Source organism: Pholcus phalangioides, unplaced genomic scaffold (genome assembly GCF_987345545.1).
Source record: "Pholcus phalangioides strain wild (caught in Gottingen) unplaced genomic scaffold, Ppha-v1.0 ptg000172l_1, whole genome shotgun sequence".
NCBI classification, from domain to species: Eukaryota; Metazoa; Arthropoda; class Arachnida; order Araneae; family Pholcidae; genus Pholcus; species Pholcus phalangioides.
In genome coordinates this window covers 6,187,422-6,209,321 of record NW_028301637.1, presented here as the reverse complement: position 1 = coordinate 6,209,321, position 21,900 = coordinate 6,187,422, and the positions used below count along the sequence as shown (strand labels likewise).

At 33.4% G+C, this 21,900-nt stretch overlaps 1 protein-coding gene across 2 annotated transcripts in view; it reads left to right on the top strand.

Moving 5' to 3' along the window:
- The window catches only part of LOC149063626 (regulator of G protein signaling 9-binding protein-like), a 63,547-nt gene that overhangs the window by 33,557 nt on the left and 8,090 nt on the right, over window positions 1–21,900 (top strand). For both annotated transcript variants that reach the window (XM_089255879.1, XM_089255880.1), the window contains exons 4-7: window positions 6,485–6,624; window positions 10,259–10,400; window positions 11,187–11,278; window positions 16,270–16,334. In XM_089255879.1, the coding sequence (XP_089112005.1) occupies window positions 6,485–6,624; window positions 10,259–10,400; window positions 11,187–11,278; window positions 16,270–16,334 (439 nt within the window). The remainder of the gene's footprint in view (window positions 1–6,484; window positions 6,625–10,258; window positions 10,401–11,186; window positions 11,279–16,269; window positions 16,335–21,900) is intronic.

Sequence of the window (21,900 nt, the reverse complement as noted above, 5' to 3'; positions counted from 1 at the left end):
AGTCGAAACCTGATTTTCCATAGGTTTCTATGGAAAATAGTTTAATTTGATCTAGGAATAGCCCAAAATTTCAAAGCAACATTCATAAAACAATAAGAAGCACTGTAAAAAGATGAATACTGACCGAAAAATGACGTAAACAACTTCACAATTGAATAAAGGAAAATTTAAAGGAGGACAAAAAACTGAACATCTTTATTTTACACTTTATGCAGTTGGGTTTGTGAGACATAGTGAAAAAAAAAAGTGTGTGAGAGGTGGTATGTAAAACAGTCAGCTCATTTCTCTCACACACATGCAGATGGGAAAATCTAAGTTCCTAGAATGTCCAGACTTCAGCTTGATATGAAAAATTTCTGTATGCACTGAACTGAAACCATTCAAGTCTAAGGCTTTTTTAAATGCATTTTCTCTTAGCTTAATGATTCATTAGACATTGAATTTGCTCAAAACCATTTTGAAAGAGAATGGTATCTGAAAAAGTTATTCTAAGATGGAAAAATATTAATCTGGCAAAAGCAATCCTCACTCTGGATTCATTTAAATTGGCACAAAAATTTAGCTCACGGCACAGCAGTTTTATGATTTCTGATGCATCCATATCAACTAAAATGTTAGTTAGCCAAATGTATATTTGTTTGCCAAATCCACATTCATTAGCAGAGGCAGAAAAATGTCGAAAAAAAACTTTGTTGTTCGAAAAATTTGTAAGCTGAGGCATTGGTTAGAGCCGAGGTATCACACTATCTTGTCTAAATACATTCTTCAGCAGTGAACTTGACTTGAACTCACTTTCACCTTGTTGTTGTAAGATTCTATTTTAAGTTTCATATTTTCCCTATCCTAGAAGCTCAATTTGACATAACCTCACAGAGGAGATGTACACCACACAATGAAATATAATCAATACATTTTAAATTTATGTGAAAATTTCCAATTAATATTATTTTTTAATTATTTTGATGCATTTAGATTTATACAGACATTCAACTGAACCGAATAAAGGGCAGAATACCAAATAGTAACCAAATATTAGTCCCATCTCTACCCATAATAGTCTTTGTTTGTACTATCGTACTATAGCATTCATTTGTTTGCTTGTAAGGAGTGGCTTTCTCTTAGATCCACAGGATTTATATCCATAATGACGGAGTCGTCTCTGTGTGGTGGAGAATGATGCATTGACACCAAGTCCTTTCCACTTTTTATGTATGAACCTGATGCTACAAAAGCGGTTTTTCTCACAAGTTTTTTCAATAGTCTTTCCTGTCTTGCAGTAGCAATTGGCTTACGACCACCACTACTTGCCCATTTTCTCTGTAGATTGCAATCATTTGAATGATTTCTTAAAAGTTTATTCACACTTGTTTGACAGCACTTTGCTTTCTGGACAATCATCTGCTGAGTAAATCCTTCTCTGCAGAGATCCACTACCAGAGATTTTAGACCTGTTAAATCTGTCTTTCGACATATTTTCAACACACAACTAAATAAAACTGGTTTGCAAGCCTGCCTTTGTGTGTCTAATGGCTTTGCAATAGCATGATTTTGTGTAAATTTTGGCAATGACGCTTATCCAATCATATTCTCCATTATTCTAATATTTTGAATAATTTCTTCTGATTATTCTAATTTTTTGAATATCTTAAATACTTTTTAAAAATATATTATTGCATTTCTGAACATGTAATAAATGTCACAGGTGACTTGAGTTTATTGTAAATGACACTTATTTTTTTCATTCATTTCTGTTTATTTTTTCCTGTGATCCTCTGTTGAAGAAAACAACTTTTTGCATTATTCTAATTTTTTAATCGGACTTGCACATGTTACATGTATTTCATTATACACAGTAAGGAGACACTTCATGAGCCAACAAACATTTCAGCAGGGCTTCACAGATTGAGAAAAATATTAGGCACCAGCCATGGCCCCCACATCCTGGAGCAGGGCCCCTAGGCTAGGATCTTTTGCGGGGGCCCCCCCCCCCGACCAGATTTTCACGGGCCTCTTTATGATGAATTTATAGCGTGAAAAAGCAAAAAAATTGTGAAAATCGTCCCGGGCCCCAGGGCTGGAGCCCACCCCTTGTGGGGGCCATGGCACCAGCCAAGTTTTTGAGGAGTTAAGCATATTTTTTATCCCAAAGAAAAAAAAACTGCCAAAATAATTTTTTCGAGCTTTTTCTGGTTCCTGGTGACCAATTCCCATGTGGGTAAAAACACTCACATCAATTCCAATATTTATGCATTGTCCTCCAATTTGGTCATCACAGAAAATGTTTGGTGCCAAAGTAGAGTTTTTAGTCGCCATGGTGACCTGGCAGCTCACAAACCCTACATTCCTAGCCACATTATAGAAATTTAGCATATCATGATTGGCCAAAATGAGTGATGAACCATTACGCCACTCATAGTGAAATTTTTGCTGGTGATCTTTAATAATAGATATACTTAATTGTGCTTAAATTCGATATCCGCAGTTGGAGCAATGGTTAGAGTGCAGGGCACACGTATTGAAGGTTGTGTTTTCTATTCGTTCTCAAACCCATCTGATATTTTTCCCCCATCCATTCATCTCCACTGTCATTATTCATTCACTGAAAAATGCTTTCACTTTTTCCTGACTTAATCAAATGCGGTTCAGGTGCATCAAGATGACAATAATAACTGCTCGCAAAGCTGGGCCTTGCGATCATTTATTAATTCACTAAAAATGCTTTCATTTTTCGTTAATGAACTTCGAAATTCAATTTCTCCAAAAACTCTGTCCCTCATGATGTTTTGTTCTCCTTCTTGCTCGTAGGATACATTCACTGGCATGCTAATGCCTCTTGTGTTACCAAGAATGTAGGGATTGTGATTATGCAACCTGGCACCTGGGATTTGTAAAGCCTTGCATTTCAATCCCATGAGTGTCCTTTATTGATGAGTTCCACTGTTTGATATTTGAATATATTCTATTCAAACTCTAAAGTATAAAATTCTATTTTCCTCATAATACTGCCAAACACAGATAGTTTAATACAGTGATTTTTTTATTAGAGTTTATCGACCTCCATTGTCAGACCTCTTTCTTTGGCTGGAAGAGCCCAGGACAATGGGATAAGTCTGGTGGCTGAGTTCTGGGGTTCATAGGACTCTCTTGGTCAAACACTGAAAGAACCAAAGGCTGTGACACAGCTGTCCATGATATATTAAATCTAATGTATTCCCTGTTCTTAAACATGTTGTAAGGACCTCCTAACAACTTGTGAACCACCTTTTATAACCCTTTTGCAATATTGAGCATTTTTACATAAAGTTAAGTTTTGAATTATTAATTTTGAAAACAAAAATATATATGTATTTGTAGCATGCTGAAATGTCAGGGTTCCTACAACCTGGAAAGTCAGGTAAAAAATTTGTAGTTGGGGATCGGATAAGAAAGTCATTGATAGTCAGGGAAATTTCTTAACACTGGAATGTATCTTTGAAGAGGGGGCGCGGTAGCCCGGTCGATAAGATGCTCGCCTAAAGTACCAAAGGATGTTTAGAGGTGTCGCGAGTTTGATACCCGGTTCGTCCTTGTCAAAAAAAACTTTCCTGACACAGGGGTACAACAAAAAACGGCGACTTGACCGCAGCAAAAAATTGCTACCGCAGGGAGTCCCCCATCGAGGGGTTAGCGCACCAACCTCTCGATGAGTATAAAGAACAAGCCTGCCGTTCGGAATCGGCAATAAATTGTAGGTCCCAGTCTAATTAGCCCTCGTGTGCAGAAAAATGACCGTGGTGCGACAAAAATGATCAAAATGTATCTTTGAAGAGATTATAAAAACTGTGATTGAAAAGAAATATAAGATAGTTACCTTATTTTTTTTTTTGAGTTGAATACACAAGTTCAATATAACGACTCGCCAATTATAACTACCGTTACGACAGGCCCCAAATTTTTTCCTATTTCTGCCATGTCATTTCTTAGGATCCAATACAATGACTGGTAAATATGATTCAATCCATTACGATGACCGACCGACTGAACTCAACTCAGTCTCCCGTTTTTTTGCATAGAAATGAACAAAAGCCATCGTTGAGTATGTTTAACCTTGACCTTTGATTCTTGGAGAAAGAGAGAGAAATAAAGTGTTTTGTCACTTTCTGCGGTAAACCCTGTAGTTAAGTAGCACCTCCACTGGAAAGAGGAACAGTCATAGCAAGGCGCGAGCTGACTGGATGATGATGTGCCTCAGCTTATTATTCCATTTTATTTATTTTCTATTTTCTCACATAGTGGCTCACTCCCACTTCCCACACAGTTGATTTTTTGAAATTTTGCTTAGTTTCTCAATGGTAGAATATATTCTACGATTATACCTACAGGTACCTGAACCTATGTTTTCATTCTGAAAATTATTCATTCAACATGGCTGTCCTAAGTAAATGGACCGCTCTATCTTTACCGTATTCCCACACGTTACCAGGAAACATCAAGGGAGAGCAGCATGCTGGAAAATTTGAATCACAGATTCTGAAAATTTCTTTAATATCTTTATTATACAAATCCATTGAAACTACTGAACGAATACAATGATCTTTATTAAATCTCACTTTTTTTGGCATGCCAGGAACAGACTTGAATACAACATTTAAAAATCCAGTGTTCATAGAGTTTGGCAGCATGATGGGTCTAATGCGGGGATCTCAAATAGAAAGCTTTGGTGGAAGTTGACTACAAATTGATGCAGAAAGCCAAAATAGCTGAATCATTGACCATTCCAAAGAGTATTTTGTTCACCATAATTAAAAAATGTGGTTCAATTATGAAAGCAGAAGAGTTGGGGTTCCATTCTTTGTATAGTCAATCACAAGCGAAAATTACAAATACAAATACAACGCCACAACAGGCAAATTGCCCAACGAGGTGGCTGACTTAAGAACATCATGGATCCCCGAGCCCTACCTACTACTGCTACACCACACATGCACCCCGCCCACACCCCGCGGAACCCCCAACGAATCGGTACATGCGGGAATGTGCGTGTACGTGTAGTGAAACCTGACGTGAAGTTTTTTTTTGTTTCTATGTAATGCTTGTTATGTGTAGTGCTGCCATCTGCCACCAGTTTTTCTAACTATGAGTGAAGTGTTATGATTGAATGATTTATCGTTGTAAGACTGTTGCTCTCTGTGGCGAGACTTTTTAACGGGGAGATCGCCCCGCATTTGCGCCTTGAAGTTGGGAACCACAGAAAACCAACTTCAGCCGACCACCACTGTGGGGTTCGAACCCGGATCCTCGCATCGCGAGCCCGTCACTATAACCACTCGACCACCACAGCGGCAAATACATGTAATACATGTAGTTGAAAAAAGCAAGAGAGCCATTATAACGAGCTTTCACTGTAGTTTCCTTTCCATATTTACAGTATCATGTCCCTTTCTACTGAGTGATATCTTTCACTTTTTTCCATGTATTTTTACTATCTTTTTATAACTTTTTCATCTCAACTCTTGTTTACTTTCAGAAAATTTGAACACCAGATTTTTAAATGATGGAGCCTGTTGAGGGCAAAAGAGGTTTATTGCAAACCATTGAATGCATTCAATATCTTAATATCAAGTAATATATAAAATAAGGGAGTTTTCAAAGAAATTATTTTTTACATTTTGAATATATCTTACCAGAAATTCAATAAAAATCAAACATATTCACACTTATTTCAGAAATTTATAAATTGGGCTGATATGAGTGCAATAATTTCACTATATTCATTTTATTCACTAATTAAGCCAAATTTTTTACCATTTTTTAAAACTCACAAGGTCAGCAAAATAATTCTCAGAAGCAGCCTTTTTAACTATTCAAATATCAGTAGCTATTGAGCAGATCAGTGTTTTTATAAGATTTCGTGAAATCTATTTTATTTGCCGAATCCTATAATTTACTGTTCCAAAACTGCTCCAAATCCTGAATTTGCTGTTCCAAACATGCTCCGAAATGAACTTTGTCACTTCCCACCCCTGGTTGTAGGAACTCTGAATATGTATCACTATCAATACTTGTTTCAATCTCTGTGTGTAATCCGATTTCCTGTGTGGGCTATATGTTGAAAAAAAAAAAGAATTTTTGAATTTCATCGTGCAGATAACAGTCTGCTGCCCATTAGCTGCATTTTTTTCCCCTTCTCAAAAGGTTCGATGAAAAATATTTTTAAAAATAATGCATTAAAATCATTTCGTAGAAAAAAATAGATTGTCTGTGGAAAAATCAGTGCTTTTTTGAACAAATATGACAACTCTTTCCGCTCACCAAGATTTCATTATTGGCCACTAAGGTAATAACAAAAAATTTAATATACAATTTAGTTGTAAGTTATCTCCATTAGAAAAAAATCAATGGATTCAGATTTTTTAAAAATTAATTCAATCTTTGAGGGGTGAATGTATGATGGACTCAAAAAACAATTAGCTTTCATTGATCTGTGATTCTTTTCCTTGTGTAGATCTGACGGTTTACCAAGAAAGGATATAGTCAAGCTAGAAAAATCATGCCGTGTTCTTGTTGCTTGCGTTCACATGCTGGATAGAGAACTGAGGAGAACATTGCATTTGTATCGAATATTTCCACTTTTCCCCAATGCTGGTAATGTTATGTTGCATCTTTTATTTAATTTAAAAAGAGGAGCTAATAAATGTTGCAATAATCTTTTTTCCACAGAATTTTTCAACCAGTCTTCTGGCTATGATAGCATATGACGATATGGCTGTTGCCTATGATGGCATGCGACATGTGGATTTTTGGTTTATATCACATGGATGACCGAATAATTTGTTATACAGCTGCTGCCACTTCCTAAGGCAACCTTATACATTATTTGCTCACTCATAGATGGAGTTGAAAAATCATATTTCAAGAAATATATTTCCTGCATTCATTTTGAACTTAAACAACTCACGCTGGCATTATATATTTATTTTTTGATTTAAAAAAAACAGCAAAGTCAGTTTTAATGTATTCATAAAAAAATACAATGAAAAATATTTTATTAGCTTTAAACTTCCAAAAAAGAAAAAAAATTCAAAAATGTACATTCATCTGCTAGAGATGTAAAATTCTCGAGAATAATCTTTTGAGAATATTCTCTGGTAGGACTACTATTATAAATAACTTGAGAATATTCTTATAACTTCTTGATAAGAATATTCTTCAGTTACCGAAATCTTTCCAAAAAGTATTATCAAGAATATATGTAATAACATGTATTACAATAAATTATCTTGATAAATAACTTTTTATTTATAATTATTTTTGATAAGAATATTTTCTAGTAATTTATAATAGTAGTCCTTTAAGAGAATATTCTCAAAAATATTGTATATATATTATATTATGAGAATTATATTTATGAGAATATATACAATATATTGTATATATTCTCATAAATATGTGAGAATATTCTCTGGAAGGACTATTATTAACAACTTCAGAATAACTCTTATTTTCTATAAGAATATTTCCCAGTAATTTATGAAAGTCATCCTTCCACAGAATATTCTCAAGGATGTTATAAATAACAGGAGAATATTCTCAAGAACTTATAAGAATATTCTGTCCCCTTCTCCCCCTGTCAAGAAGATGGGTATATTGAAGTTTGTCGACCACAATATCAAAGTTTGAAAGCAAGAAAATTAAAGCAACAGGGCTGAATTGCACAATTTTTAATGAAATGTGAGTGATACAAAATTTAAGTATGTGCATTGAATCACAATTACAAGAACACAAAGTGATTATTAGGGATACGTAAATTTCGTATTTATGAAATAACCACGATAAATGCGAAATTCACGAAATAAATACGATGAATGTAAAATTTGCCAATTTTGACGAATAAATGCAAAAATTTGAATTTTTACTACTTTTCTGTGAAATTTTTATAATTGAAATTTTATCGTTAATTCTTCCGTGTGTTTTTGAGCTATAATTGACACCTTAAAAGAATACGAAACTAAATACTAAAATAAAGGATCTAGTATCAGACCTTGCATAACATGACTGCGTGCTTCAAATTATTAAAAACCACTTTTTGGTGACAACATTTTGCACTGCCAATACTGGGTGCATAAAGTGAATCTTGTGGGTGACGCATTCATTAAAGAATTTAATTCTGTTGTGGCCAAGACGAAAACTTATTTTTGCACTGAAGAAAATGAGCAATGCGTATTTAAGCTACCAAAAAAAATATTACTGTATAAGTAGGCTATTATACTGGCATCAAAATTCTTCCCAACGCCTGTAGTAACCAGGCAGAATTCGTGGTTCAAAGGTGCCATTCATCTGAGCGAATATCATATTTTGCTGCTTTTCTTAATAAATATGAAGACGATTACACCATAAGTTTCTTAAAAATAAGTTTTGGCAATGAAATTCAAGCTCCTAAAATACGGGTTTAGTTGACTCGTTTCCGAGTTCTGTAGGAAAATTATGCTAATCGACAATTTAAAAGGATCAAACTTTCCATTCGCATATGTTTTGTGGAGTAAGTTAGTAGATTTTGAATATTTTGGGCTCAAATTGCAAGAGCATTTTTACAAAAACTTGACAAACGAGTACAGTAGAGTCTCGCTTATGACATAACGCTGACATAAACGGGCCTGCAGAATGTCGGATAATACGGAGGTGTTAAGGAAAAGCCTATTAAACATCAAACTGTTATAATTTCGCTCATTACTAACCTAATAACCATGCTTACAGCAAAACAACAGAAAAAATTAAGTGAGAAAATGAACTTAGTTACAGAATATTTTGAAGTTAAATACAGTACTTAGAAAAGTTCAGTCCTGTGATGATTTAAAACAATTTTTGATCACAGTGTGTTTTCCTGACGAGTGCCGCTTCTTTGCTGCCAAATATCGCCATCTTTGCAGCATCATTATGTCAATTCCTGCAGCTTCTTGTTGCTCAATGTATATAATTGCAGTTGCTATCCGTCGTTATGTGAAATTCTGAAAGCTCAACAGTTGGTGCTTTTTTTTTGCGATGGGACGTTGGATAAATGAGACTCTATTGTATGCTAGAATTGATGAATGGCATAGTATTCTGCTGAAGACACAGCAGCAGAAAAGAGTTGAAATAAATTGACTTTACACATGACATCCAACCAGTGTCGTCGTAATGCATGGGTCTGTATGAGCACGGCCCAGAAACCTCAAGTGCAGAGTTGCCTCATGAAAATGAGATCTGGTTCAAATTATCGAGAATAAGCATTTCTAGCAAGGTAGGGGAAGGGGGACCTCAGAAAACTCATTTTAGCCGAGGGCCTATGATATGTTATTTTTTTAATGTTTTATTTATTTTTTTAAATTTTTATTTTTTGTGAACAAATACAAAATTTCTGACCTGAATCATTTTTGTAAATAAATGCAAAATTTATGATTTTTTAATTTTTTTTTTTTTCACAAAATTTACGTATCTCTAGTGATTATATAAGAATAGCTTCCTTTATCAATCAAATTTGGTTTAATTTCTTTTGTTTTGAACTTATTTCTGAAAATTTATCTAATTTTAAAATAATTTTTTAAGGTTTTAGTCTAAAGGTTTCTAAAATCTTTTTATAACCAAACTTTTAAAACCTCTCATCATAACCTGGAGAATTAAAAATTGTCATTGGGGGGGGGGGGGGTGATTATACCAAAAATGGTTTTGTTGTAAATGTTCCAGGCAATGAAAACTGATGTATATTTCACAATATAAACAAAATTAGTAAAAAAATTATTTAAAAGAAAAATGAATGTGCTCGATTATTCTCAAATTTTTACATCCAGGAGAATATTCAGAATATTCTCGTTCTCTGAGAATATTCTCACCTCACATCTCTATCATCTGCATAAAACAGGGTATCAAGGGTAGTACACCAAAAAATTAACTGACCAGATGACTGGTTTAAAACATACTAAGTTAGATGCGTTAATTATTATGCATTAAATTCAAATGTTTCAGAAATATGAAGTTCTTATCTTCTTATCAACTGATGACCAAATGTGAATCTTGTTCTTTTGTCAGAAGGATCTAGAACCTGTAAATGAGCTTCCCATTTAAAATCTATCATGTTTTATGTAGATAGTCTTCTTTTGCATTATCTCTGTGATTGTTTCCTGTAATGAGGGTATTGAAAGTTATAAAGATTATATCTTTATTATGTATTTTATATACACATTACATTATCTCCTTTAGTTTTTTTTATCAAAATCAGAAAGTACTTTTTTTTATATTGTTTAAGATCACATAAAAGAGAGTCATTTCATTGACACTGGTCTATCACGTCTACTAGTCTATAAAAGTGATACATCTTTGCTCAGTGAAAGACATGACCATGCTGAAAAGTATCTTCGGGAAAGAGATAGCTGGCAAGAACTAGAAAGGTTTGTCTGAGATTTGCATGGCTTTTTTAAAAAAAAAACCAAAACATTTTATACCATTTCTGAAGTATTGCATGAATCCATTTATTTTTAAATATACAGTTGGTGCCCTTTATTATAATCATGGATAATGTTATCATTCAGGTATTGCTATCACTTTTGCAAAGAATGGAATGGACCAATATCATAACATGACTGAAAGATTTGTTTATAGTTATCAGAACTTCAGCCTGTTATCTATTTTTTTTCATTCAAAGTTTTTATTTCTTTTTGCGTATTTTAAAGTTGATGTTGAACCAGACTCATTATTTGTCTATAAGCTATCATTATCAACCAGCCAAGACTATGTAGGTGATCAGAAGTATTTTTTTTGACAAAAAATGTTCAGTCATGTTCACTGTCTTAATCGGGTTGTAATAGCCCATATGATTCATGTATGTGTAGCGCTTCTTTTGCTGTTTTTATAACCTAAAATCAATAACACTTTTTGTTCAAACTTTCATTTGATTTTTGTGTGTATTTAAGTATGATCAGTTTTTTTAACTGTAGGTTTACTGGAACTCGACCATATTGTAAGATGATGAAAACATTTGCTAAATTCTGTGTATGCATTTGATTTTTATTATTGATGATAGCGACCAATAATATATATAACTAGTCAATTAGCCAACATCTAAAACTCAGTTTCCCTTCATGAAGTATTGAATATTTTTAATGCCTTTTAAACATTTTCTTTCACTGTGCCAAATTATGCATTCTTATATTTACAAACACATACTTTTATTTTAGGGACATATTAGAGGTACATAATTTGGATGTCGATCTTCATAGGGATAAAGTACTAGGTCCAGTTTTAGACTACTTGACATTATGCCCAATAGGTGAACACATTTTTCATATCTGTTGAGTGATCATATGTTTTTTTTATTTCGACCTATAAAATTATTGTTGGTGTACATCTCATTTTGAAGAAAAAATTCTCATTTTGCTTTATTTAATTTTCTCATCTTGAAAGTAACTGACAACCTAAAAATACAAATAAGCAAAATGCATGCTCATTATCAATATTTGATATCAAGCAAACAAATGAAAAATATTCACCTTATATTGCTGGTACAAACATATGTAATGCATGGTGCCAGAAAAATTTATGGATTCATATAAAGCAGTGATTCCCAACATGGGCGTTAACACCTCCTTGTGGGTGATGGAATGTTCCAGGGGGCGGTAGAAGCTACGGATATAACATAGGATCCTATGGGTTAGATTGCGATGGGAGAAAGAAATTTCTGAAGAAAGGGACAATGGGACAGAAAGGGTTGGGAAACTGATATAGAGGTCCACCTGACTAGGCATTTGAGTTTATCTTTTTCTTTTTTAATCTGTAGCGCTGTTATTGCATTAATTGATACATAAAAATAACATCTTTTTTTCATGTGTCACATGGTCCCATCATTATTTGAAGACTTCTGATTATTGTTATGAATGTGAAAGCTACAATATATTTCATCAAGTTAATTAGTTGAAGCAGTGTGGTTCCCAACCTTTTCCCTTCCCGCACCCCCAAGAGCAATGCGACTTACCTTCCTGTACTCCCTTAAATAATATGTTTTTTATCTGTTAGAAAATTCAGGGTTTTTTTTTCTGCAATTTATTACATTAATTACTGAATAATTAATTTTTATGGATTTTTTTACTTATTGTTTACTGTCTTTTTGGCTGTGGCTAATATTTAATTTTGGCTTCATTTTTTTTTTTAATTAATTTAAAAACTATCTAAAAAATAAGTTACTATTTTTTAACTTCTGGAAAAAATATTCATTGAATAGTTCTCTTTACTTATTGATTCCAACCACAGCAACTATGAATTTGTTTCTTTGGCATTTGACTGAATTTTTTGACGTTTTTCCTGAGTCATGTGTTCACAACAGTATCAAATCTGAGCACAACATGCTAATAACACAAGATGCTAACGTAAACAAACCACAAAATAGTTTAAGTAAATAATGGAATTTTTTCTGAGCTGAAATGGAAAACAAGATCATTAATCGAAAAACTTTTACAATGCAAAATTCACATGACACATTTCTGCCAACAGAAGTCAGATGATGATGCGTCAAAATATTGGCATGATTCATATTTTTTTTAGTAACTGAAAAATTCAACTTTTATCATTTTAATTTTCCTAAACAATCAGTCAACATGTTGAAATTTTTTTTCCCATCTCGCACTCCCAAAAATGCTCTCCTGCACCCTTGGTTGGGAACCACTGAGTTAAAGTTAACTTTTATTCATAGGGAAAGAAAATGAAACAGGTAAAGACAAAAAAAACCCCTAATTTTTTTAGATATTTTGGCAGTTAAGTCGGAAAATAAGAAAAGTTATAAATGAATCTATGAATACCATAAAAGAACTTCCAAAAACCAACAGCAATGAAAACTTGTTACGTTAAAACTTCTGTTTGATGGATATACAATCCTGTTAGTGCAATTATTTTTTATACATCTTTTTCTATAGGCCATTAATTTTAAAAACAGTTCAATACATAAATCTCATCGGGTAACGTGATAAAAGTTTCGATGGAAAAATTTTAAATGTAAGAAAAATAATGGTTTTCTTGCAGTGGAGGACAGCCTGATTGATTCATAAAATGGAGAAAACATGCCCTGCCTTAGTGATGGGCTTTTAATATTTCAACTACACATTGCATATACAATTTAACAAATCAATAGAAAAATATTTTAACGACTCTTACCTTTTTTACAATTACATCTTTTACACTAATAAAATATATTTGTTTGGGACACAGACTAAAATCAGCATCCCTTGGGAGTCTACAGTATCGAGATTTCACTGTAGTAACATTTTTGATGGAATTGAAATATACTCAAGTTAATAAGACAAAATATACTACTATGTTCACAATATTCCAGAACTTTTTACTTTAACTAGAACTTTACATTTCCCAAATGTAAATAAATTATGTAATTTCCTGCTGAACAAATGAAGAATATCATGTGAGCGACTATAAAGAACTGCTTTTTTGCAGTTCAAATACGTACAGCACATGCGCGTACTTCATCATTACAGACATTCAAACCTGTCATCAGGATATGTTGAATTTTAAACAGATGTGTTGCTAGGAAAATATTTTCCAGAGACTTTTTAATGATTGAGTCAATATACAGTGAAACAGCTATGAGTCAAACTAGAGTTTATCAGTGGCATCAACGGTTCAAGAAAGGGCAGCCAAATTATTAAGGTTGATGAGAGGTCAGAATGACTATCAGTATCCAATCCACAAATGATGAAAAAATCAACATTGTCAAAGAAATTATGAAAACTGACCATCAAAAACTATTGCAGAGATTACAGAACTTATTGGCATCTCTGTTGGAAGTTGCCATGCTATTTTAACAAACATGGCATACATCAAGTGTGCCAAACAATTGTTCCCAAAATCTTGATCTTCAGTAAGGCCTAAAGATCAAAATTTTAGTTCTTCATCATGGTAATGCACCAGCTCACAGGTCCCTTTTGGTGTCAGATTACTTGCCAAAACATCACATTGTGATACTTTCAAAATCAGCTTACCGCGATCTTGCCCGATGTGACTTTTCCCTTTTCTTCCTATAAAGAATTTGCTTATGGGATAACAATTTTCAGGTTCTGAAGAAGTGCAGCTATCAGCAATGCCGCTGTGGTTGTCGAGTGGTCATAATGATGGACTTACACCATGAGGACCTGGGTTCAAACCCCACCGTCATTACAGTAGTGGTTGGCTGAAGTTGGTTTTCTGTGGTTCCCAACTTCGAGATACATGTGAGTCGATCTTCCCGTTGAAAAGTCTTGCTGCTGAGAGTAGCAGGCCTACAACGGTACAATTATTCAATCATTACACTTCATTCATAGTTAGAATGATTGATGGCACTACACACAACAAGCATTACACAGAAACAAACTTCATGTTAGGTTCACAACACGTAAACACACATTCCAACATGTACCAATTCGTTAGAAGTTCCGCAGAAAAATATGGATGAGGTATACACATGTGGTTTAGTAGTAGTAGCTGTCAGCTATGAAGGCACTGTAGGATGTGGCAAAAGGAGGCTTGCAATCTGCATTTACATTTTTTGTATATAGGATGACAAAAATGCACAATTGTACATTTTAGTTACTTCGAAGCAAACACCAAACAAATAGGTTCTAACTGTACTCATTATTCTGTGATAAAATAAGGTTCCTAGAATCTAGGAAACCAAAGAGAAAAGTTGTAGTCAGGGAAGGTCATGCATCAGACAAAAATGCCATTGAAAGTCAGGAAAATTTTCAAACATTGGAATATTTTTAACAGATTGCAAAAAAAGTGGTTGAAAAGAAAAAGGATATATATATGATGCAGGGGTCTGTTCAGCCAAAATTTAGGTTTGTTTTCCGGACCTTTCACAAAATTTCGGATCTGAAAACAGGCCCTTTGCAAAAATCTGATTTTAAAATATTGAAGCTTCACAAAATACTAATTAATAAAAGCATAAATTTGGCATTTCTTTTGTGATAAACCAACTAGATTATTTTGCTTCCCACAAAATTAATGACCCTTTCCACAAAAATTAGGAAAATAAATTTTCACAAAAACAGAACCCCATAAAAAAGTCTGGACAGATCCCTAATATATATTTTATACTGAGAGAGACTACCTTTCTACTGAGTGATACCCCTCACTTTCTTTTTCTATTGTTCTTCCTGCTACATTTTTATAGCTGTTTCTTCATCCACTCTTGTTTATTTTCTTTATCCACTCTTGTTTATTTTCTTTATCCACTCTTGTTTATTTTCTTTATCACTAGTCTCTGTCTTCCTCTTTCATTTATAAACTTTCTTTGTCCAATCAACTAAAATTTTTCCATTTTAGAATATTTCTCAATAGTTTTTGCATGCTGAAGAAAAACCATTTTGCTTAATCCAATCTTGTAAACTTGATCTGGGGGGGGGGGGCCCGCTATTCTATGTATATCTCGGTTCTCTCCATCAAATTGTGTTAGAGTTTCTAATTTGGGAGCTATAGTTATGCTATGAAGCTATAGAAAAGCTATGAGAATGAATATGAAATCGAGGTTGAGGTAGAAAAAATAAAACAAAAGCTCAACTTATCTGCATGAAATTCATAAAACAGATAGGACCCTAAGATGCAGAGAAACAAATAAGGTTCAGCTGGTCACTTCAATCAATTCTTAGAGTCCAGATATTTAACAATTGCTCAGAATATGTAAATCATTTCTCGGCACTCTGGCTAATGCAGTAATCAAAAAATTGTTGTCTAAAAATTAAACAACTGAATGTTCAAGAGTACTGTCATTCATAGTTTTGGATGAAAGAGATGAGATTTGTTGTTATAATCAAATGTAAATCTTGTTGTTTCTTTTCTGTTATTGAGCAAAAACGTTATGGGTGAAAACGTTTAACACAAAAAAGTGTTATTGAGCAACATGCAACTTTTAGGGGTGGGGGGATAATACTGTATCGATTTGATGTTTTAGAAACTTTTGGTTATTTCACAGTCTGAAGTCTTTCAGTCAAAAGTTGTGGGAACCCTGAATAAGTTCCGGAACTTTTTGAATGTGGTGGTACATTTGACAAAAATGAAAAAACAACAAAAAAACACCAGCAGTTGCTGCTTCTTTTTTTTTTTTTAACTATAAAAATTGCTTATGCAAAAATTTGTAGTTTTTGGTGGTCAAAGTATTGCTGGACATTTTCTCAACCATGAAAAAATGCTTACAATTTATCTATAAACAAAACATTTTAGTTATCACAGACGTATGCATCATATTTTGTCAATTTTCTTACACTTTCCATGTTTTTCTTTCAGGGTTAGATGACATATCGAGTAATAGCGTTTCAGTATCAGATGTTTGTACTGCTCTTGATCCTTGCGTGAGTCGAACTATTTTAAAAATAAAAATTATCATTCCATTTATTTTTATTAATTATTAAGTAAAAACATGAATTTGGTCAAAAATTAATCACTTTCCTGGCATAGATAAGTAATTTTGCCCTACTCTAGTTGACACAATTGTATATAGACTTTATTCCTTTTTGACCTTAAGGTGCAATCTTAAAAAACCATTCAACTCAACATTTTTTTCTTTCATTTGAATGAAGATAATTTGAGAAGAAAGTGTGGTTTGACAGTTGTGGTGAATACCATAAAAAAAGTATAAGATGGGTAGTGGAAGCGTGAGAAAGGATAAAATGGATATTAGTGTACAAAAGAACAGTCTATCGTGCTCATCTCTTCTCCTATTTCCTAATTGTGAATAGTGATTAATGTTTTAGAGACTTCTTGGTGGGATTAAACATAAAAGCTGAAGTGTTTCGAGCAAAACTGATCTGTGGCATTTGATCATCACCTTATGAGTGGCATCAGAGCAAGAAAAAGAGGGCAAAAGAAGAGCAGAGTTTCTAGTTGTCACCTCGTTCCCTTGAGTGCATCTCCCTGCATGGATGTCTTTCAGTTTCATCTCTAACAACATGTTGAACTAGTTAATGTAAATATTCCTCAGAACTAAATATAAATTTCATTTGCTCTACTATGAAGTCAACCAACCTTCTATCATTATCATCCACATAGCTTCCCATATGTAACGGTGGCATTCTCGTGGGACCATTACACACACACACTATAGATATTCAAATTAAATGTTATTGCCAGACATGATACACAGATTCCTTTACACATTTTGAGGGGTTTATTTTGTTATCTAATCCATGTTACATCAATCATACTAATTCGATTAATGCACTACTAATAACTGAACATTTGTTATTAATAACTTTTATTATTAATAATATACCGACAGACCAGACATGATCCAGGCTCTGTCCCTCCTGGGATATAAGCCTTTTACCCATGGGGGTTGGGTTGCGCTGGGCGAGATTAATAATATACCGGCACTCTCACAACAAAATATAAGCTTAATCACTCGCCCATTTTGCTCCATCGAAGTTTGACCCTTTCCCATTCCAAAGGAGAGTTCGAAACATGACTACCCAAAGCACCCAGATCACTCTCTCTGCCGAAGAGCCTAGTGTGTTTTCACACCAAGTCGGTGAAGATTCCTGCTATTGGTTGAAAGCAATCACCTGATATCTTTCGGGTTTTTCAATGGCTTAGAGGCACATTTTTTTTTTTAACCGATCACAACTCAGGTCTATCGCCATAGGCAATTTCCTATCTAGTGAGTTGTGCCGGAAGTGTAAGTATGTGTTCCTAACAGTCTGGGTGCGTATCTCGTGTTGTGTATGATTTTTCAGTGCTGCTATCTATATCTCAGAAGTGAGTGATGTGTAGTGACTGAATATTTGTACTGTTTGTAGGTCTGTTGCTCTCTGTGGCGAGACGTTTTAATGGGGAGATCGGCTTGCATTTGCGCCTCGAAGTTGGGAACCACAGAAAACCAACTTCAGCCGACCACCACTGTGGCGACGGTGGGGCTCGAACCCGGGTCCCCGCGATGCGAGTCCGTCACTATGACCACTCGACCACCACAGCGGCTTTAGAGGCACATTGTCTATCTCAGGTGACGAGAGAGAAAATTGTGATTGTGTTGCATAACTGTACATACTGAGTACAAAATGCATCATAGAATTCCTGGCCAGTGAAAAGAGAACTCTTGTGTTGCTTCTAATGTATTTGTGTGGTTTTGGTTTCGGGGGAGAGAGTGAGTGTTGGGTGCGATCATGACCCATATGTGATTCACAGCATAGATCTAAATAAATTTATTCTTTCATGTTTTTAGACTAACAAAAAAATATACGAGTTCATGCTAATTTTTATAGTTTATTTAAGACAAACGTATTTGTAAATACTGAAAATATTTTATAACCACAGTAAACGTCTGTTATATAGAGCTTTACAATCACGGGAAAAATTGTTGGTACAACAGACTTGTTATGTGTGAATTTTAATTCTTTTATCAAGGAATAAACTACAGCACTTTCCTCTTTTTATGCATTATTAACAGTCTTTTAAGTCATATTTTTCTGAAAAGTAACAAATGAACAGGATTCCAATTGTGAAACCAGTTTATGGTTCACAGCAGATGCACTTTTCAATGCATTTGAAAAGTACAGCTGAACTAATTCTGAAAGTACAAAAAAGTACAATTAAGCTAATTCTGATTTTATGTTTGAGTTTAACAAACATTTAAAATTTTGTGCTTTCATCATTGATAATTCTTTTCTTATCGAATGCTGTGTTCCTATTGGCTTTCTACTAATTTTAGCAATTTGACTGATCATTCAAAAGAAAATGTTGCCTAATTGTTGCTTTGCTGTTTGTCAAAATTGCTGAATAAACACTTGTAGTTTGGTAATATAAATGAATAGAAACTCGTTATTTGAACTTTTATTCATTTGAAATGAGAGATAATGCACTTTACCACACACCAACCCCGGTCATACATCACCATACGGCAATTTCGAACCAGTGGAGTTAGGTGGGAAATGAAGGCTCCATCTATTGGTGGTCGCCCCAGGATCGGTATGCAAAGAATTTGTTTCTAATGTTCTGTGCTCAGATTTAAACCCGTGGACCTTGATGGTAACCTTTATAGTTATCTTACCACTTGGGCACAATGTATTTACTGGGTCATTCCATGTCAAATCACCCAGCCATGACACCCAGTCTCAGATTTCAATGATTTTTTTTTTTGTTGCTTTTACCATCTTTATTAACCGTGTGAAATATTATTTACATATCTCTAAAACTTTTTGAGAAAAAAAATGTGGAAATTTATCAAAAAATGATTCAGATGACTTTTCCAAGGATCAATTTTTAAGTGGCATTGTTTGAGAAAATAAATCATAACTTTTTCAATTTTCAATATATTCAAGTGAAATTTTCACTAAAGTGTTCACAAAAACATACAGAATATGAATAAAAATAATTCATACACTTACATTTGAAATTTACATGCAAAACAATTATGTAAACTTTGTTTTTGTGGAAAAATATACTTTTTCTAATGTATTTTTAGAACAGGCACAGCAGTTACCAAAACAACTTTTATTTTAAATTTCTCCTAAATATGTGAAGTAAAAGACTGGAGGAAAAAATAATGGTTTTTTGACTGTTAATATATTTATTTTGGCTCCCAACACAAATTTAATTGAAATAAGACTGGATCGCTCTGATTTCAAATCATTCAACTAGATATTGAAGTGCAACCCATCATACCAGATTCCAATTATAATTTTTTTTATTGCTACTACTGTCCTTGTTTGACCATGCAAAATTTCATGTACATAATCTCGAACTTTTTGAGGAAAAAAATGTCTTCTAACTCCACGAATGACGTCTCTAAGGCTAATCCCATTCAAGCAATATTATTTATGAAAATATATCATAACTTTGCAGATTTTCAATACATTCAAAAGAAATTTTCACTAAAATACTCCCAAAAAAAAAAAAAATAATGCAGATTATGAATAGGAAAGAAAATTTAAACCTTGGAGCAAAAAAAAAAGTCATTTAAATTTAATTTTTTATTTTTTTGTAAAACAATTTTTTTCACTTTTTTTTTGGATGCACAGCATGAATTTTAAATTTTTTTTAAATTTAATCCTATTAATATATTAAGAAAAGACTATAGAAGAGTAAACATTATTTTGTTATTATACACAGTTAATACATTTGAGTAACAAAACACAAATGTACTTAGTTATATGACTACATTAATTATATTTGTACATTTTGACTTAATATAATAATTCATGCTCAATAAAAAGAAATTTATATTTTATTTTTCATGTACGCTTATACATTTATTACAGTATTCACTAAATTAAGTTTCATGAGTAGTTAATGCAATAATTCAAAACAATAAATTTGAAAATTCTAGGATTAAATGAATTCATGAAATAATTAGAAATGTTAATGTAATGTGTCAAATGGGAATTGGTGAAAAAAAAAGGTTTTTGGTTTAAATTCATACAATAAATTCATTTATTGTTGAATAAAATAATTTTTTAAATTAAACCTTCATGTTCAGATTCTTAGAAAAGTTTTCAAATTCGAAATAATTAAAAGAATAATTTCACTTTTAATTGATCTATAAATATTTCTTATGATGCAACAAAGGCAAACTTTTGCAATCTGGTATTATATTTTTGCATAAAGAATTATTTTGTATTTGATAAAATCGAAATAATATTATCATATATATATATACAGGGTGATTATAAAAAAAGTATCCCGACATATGGGCCCCTAACTATCACACCATTCACAGAAACTGAATGAAATTTTGGCATAAGGTATTTTGAGGTATGCGCTTAAGAATGATATGGAAAACAACAGTGTCACTCTAACAGTTAAACAGTTACGGTTACAGTGAGAAAATTTCGAAAATATCAAATGGTAACACCAAGTTTTTTGTATTGGAATGTGATCTCCATTGTGAAAAACCCTAAATAGCGTTCGAACGGCAACTGTAGCATGAAAATCACCGGCGGTGGATAGGCTAAAAGTGAGGACAACCAATAAGGACAGAGAAGCAGCATAAAATAAAGTATTTTATTGTGTTTCACAAATTTTCCACATGACCTTGTGGAGGACTAATCAGGCTGTGATCTCAGCCGAAGAAACGGTGTGACAAATGAAACGAACATTAATGGTCTGGTGCACGGCAAAGTCCTTTTTACTTTTTCCTTGCCTAGCTCCGGGGATTTTCATGCTACAGGTGCCATTCCAACGCTATTTAGTGTTTTTCAGTATGGAGATCGCATTCCAATACAAAAAACTTGGTGTTGCCATTTGATATTTTTGAAATTTTCTCACTGTAACCGTAACTGTTAGAGTGACACTGTTGTTTTCCATATCATTCTTGAGCGCATACCTCAAAATACCTTATGCCAAAATTTCATTCAGTTTCTGTGAATGGTATGATAGTTAGGGGCCCATATGTTGGGATAGTTTTTTTATAATCACCCCGTATAAATATATATATATATATATATATATATATACATACACAGATAGGGTGATCAGCGAATGAGCCCTTATTTCAAAATTAAATATCTCTACAACAAAGATCAATAGAATTATGCGGTAAACGGTACGTTTATTAGCAAAACTGTAAGAATGTTGTACAGAAATTTTGAAAATTTAGTTTTTTTTTTTTAATTTTTTAAAATTAAAAAAAAACTAAACAAAACTGGAGACTTTGGGGTTCCCAAAATCCTCATTTGTGTGAAGAGAAACCACTGCATTCGCCTAAAGTTACTGCATGGGCTGCGGTATGCGCCAGAGGCATTCTCGGCCCCTTCTTCGTGCGAGAAACGATTACTACTGAACGTTACATTACAATTTTGGAACAATTTGTCAGCACACATGCCACATACCATAGCCCATGCAGTAACTTTAGGTGAATGCAGTGGCTTCTCTTTACACAAATGAGGATTTTCGGAACCCCAAAATGTACAGTTTTTTTTTTTTTTT